Source organism: Vigna unguiculata, chromosome 9 (assembly GCF_037176805.1).
Source record: "Vigna unguiculata cultivar grain cowpea cultivar isolate G323 ecotype 2 chromosome 9, ASM3717680v1, whole genome shotgun sequence".
Classification (NCBI taxonomy): Eukaryota; Viridiplantae; Streptophyta; class Magnoliopsida; order Fabales; family Fabaceae; genus Vigna; species Vigna unguiculata.
The window spans coordinates 12,417,501-12,420,000 of record NC_140800.1 but is presented as its reverse complement, the minus strand read 5'-3'; the positions used below and the strand labels follow the sequence as shown (position 1 = coordinate 12,420,000).

At 40.2% G+C, this 2,500-nt stretch overlaps 1 protein-coding gene and 3 non-coding genes across 7 annotated transcripts in view; all 4 read right to left on the bottom strand.

The window, feature by feature from the left end:
• Positions 1–2,500, bottom strand: part of LOC146883542 (putative pentatricopeptide repeat-containing protein At1g64310) — a 5,924-nt gene that overhangs the window by 3,260 nt on the left and 164 nt on the right. For 3 of the 4 annotated variants that reach the window (XM_085667027.1, XM_085667026.1, XM_085667025.1), the window contains exons 1-2: positions 2,189–2,500; positions 1–56 (exon numbers count right to left, since the gene is read on the bottom strand). The exon at positions 1–56 is cut by the window's left edge and continues 140 nt beyond it; the exon at positions 2,189–2,500 is cut by the window's right edge. In XM_085667027.1, the coding sequence (XP_085523153.1) occupies positions 1–5 (5 nt within the window). In that variant the 5' untranslated portion in view covers positions 6–56; positions 2,189–2,500. Of the gene's footprint in view, positions 57–2,188 lie in introns of those variants that run through there. The other variant, XM_085667028.1, reaches the window with a different exon arrangement.
• Positions 371–446, bottom strand: LOC114172461 (small nucleolar RNA snoR77Y). The gene has a single exon (XR_003602087.1). It is a non-coding gene; the product is annotated as a small nucleolar RNA snoR77Y (small nucleolar RNA).
• Positions 508–664, bottom strand: LOC114172462 (small nucleolar RNA snoR2/U65). Its single transcript, XR_003602088.2, has one exon. It is a non-coding gene; the product is annotated as a small nucleolar RNA snoR2/U65 (small nucleolar RNA).
• Positions 729–854, bottom strand: LOC114172460 (small nucleolar RNA Z112). Its single transcript, XR_003602086.2, has one exon. It is a non-coding gene; the product is annotated as a small nucleolar RNA Z112 (small nucleolar RNA).

The window sequence follows — 2,500 nt, the reverse complement described above, 5'->3', positions numbered from 1 at the left end:
TGCATGCAGTGAAGGATTTGATGGAGGAAAGGAAATAGAAGATGAAGGCCATGGGTCTGAAATATAAAATAATTAATGGAGGAGTTGGGGATTGTGAGAGACAAACAAGTCACATAAATGACATGTAATCTAAGTTAAGAGGAATCTTGATATTTTACATTGCTAATTCGTTTGTCTGCATACAAGGGGGAACAATAATCGGCAAACAAAGACATTTTAAGCATCAATTCACAAACAATAATAACCATATTATATATTTCGCTCTTCACCTGAGGTATTTATGCACAGCAAGAAAAGTGAAAAAAGTAGCAACACTGAAGATAAATAAATAAAAAAGATGAAACTTGAACAAATTTTCATCCAAGTAATTAGGAAGCCTCAGTCAGCCACAGATTCTCATCAAATATCAGACGGTAATTCCAAATAAAATAAATCATCATCGGCTTCGCCACAAGCATGACAACATAAAACTAAAACAAACAACACAAAGTTCAAACGAAGAATAAAAAATGTAATCGCACAAAACGGCTCCGCAGATCATAAAGTATGAAATCCACAGATTCCTATCAAGATGCGAAACAAACGAAATTCACTTTTGATTTTGGTCCAATCATAGCATCACTGGTCACTGCAATTAAAGCTACTAGCGACGTGGCATCAGACCTAACCCTAGAAAACAAAATTAAAAACTAAAAAAGAATTTAAATAACAACAATTAAGAAAAAAAATACCCTCAGAGACCCGTTCCAAATCACACACACAGCGCCACAAAGAACAAGTTCTTCGATTGGCGCTGCGTTTAGAGTGTCATACGGCACTTCCTATCAATTATGGGAGATCTTCCTCACAGGGCATTTTCGCTTATCCATTGTATCTGAATCTAACATGTACAAAATTAAGCACAAAAACGATGACTATGAGAGAATCACATACTATTGAATACATCAAGCCAACCCTAACATGACATCGCACTCAGTTGCGAAGCCAACCCTAAAACAAGATCGCACTCAGTTGTAGGGATGTCAAAACGGGCCAGCCCGGCCCGTTTTGACCCGGCCCGATTTTGGCCCGATTTATACGGGCTGGCCCGCAAGGGTGAAACGGGTTACACTTTTGAACCCGGCCCGCAAGCTGGCGGGCTGGCGGGCTGACGGGCTGGCCCGCGGGCTTTTTTCCATATGTTACATTTTCAGTCCAAAATCAGATTTCAACAAAATTATTGCAACAAAAACAACCCTGCAGTATATAATATAACTGATCACAAAACAAACAACCCTACAATATATATAAATGACATTTTGCTCTCTGCAAGTCATCAAGACACTGTTGCAACATCAATAACAAGTCTGAATTAGAGTACTTTAGGCATGGAGCATTACCAAAGTGCAAACAGTTACATAAAAAAAAAAATAGAAGCATTAATTATGGATGAGAGGTTGTATAATTTGTTTGGCAACATGTGCTGCAGAAGCATCTAAACCCTCCAAATCAATAGGAGCATCTTCTGAAATCTCCCCATCATCAAACCCCGGTAGAGATGCCTCAAACAAATTAGAGTTCAGAACAATTAAAAAGGAGGTGGCATTATAGTTCTACATCAAATATACTGCAGTGTATAAGCAAATTTCAGTTTAAGTTAAGGCCAAACAACTCAATCCTAGCTTTGCAAACACGGCACATACAACTTTGCAACTTGGTACTTTCTATCATATAATTCAATCATTAATGAAGAACATATTTTTGTCTCAAGGATGATAGAACAATATGAAACAGTGGCAGTATTTATTTGATCACAGTGCAACGATGAAATACATGTTCTCCACATATCTCCAACATGATTACAGATAAACAGACAAACAAAGAAAACAACCACAACTATCAGCCTATCACACAGTCAGATAAAAAATAGTAACACTAGAAAAACAAGAAAAAAAGAAATGAACATCACCACCACACCAAAACGGCAGCAACTACGAAATTGAAATTGGGGGAAAATTTAACCAACAACAGCACAACAATTATGATTCACAGAATGGGTCCAATCCAAACAAGGACAAATCGCAGCAACAACAACCACACATACACCATAACTTCCAATTACAGGAAACCAATTTTAGGGTTACGAAAATCATAAATTTAGGTTACAAATTGAAAGAAAAGGGAACCACAACTCAAATTAGGAACATACCTGTCTTCGCGGTGGTCGTGGCGGTCGGAATCGTCCGCCAATCGCAGTCCGACGGTGGCTCCGCTGTTTTCGCGGTGGTCGTGGACGCTGTTTTCTCGAAATAGCCAACGCGTGGTGGATGTGAAGGTGGAGGAGAAGAGAAGCGGGTATGGTTAGCGACGACGACGTGGTGGCCTGTGTGTTTCGCGGTGGCCAGCGGCGACGTCAGTGGAAGAGAAGCGAGCCCTGAGAATGGAAATCGCAAACAGAGAGAGTGCGCGGAGGGAGAGATTGGGTGGGTGGGTGGGGAGCGCAGACAGAGTGTGTGAGTGT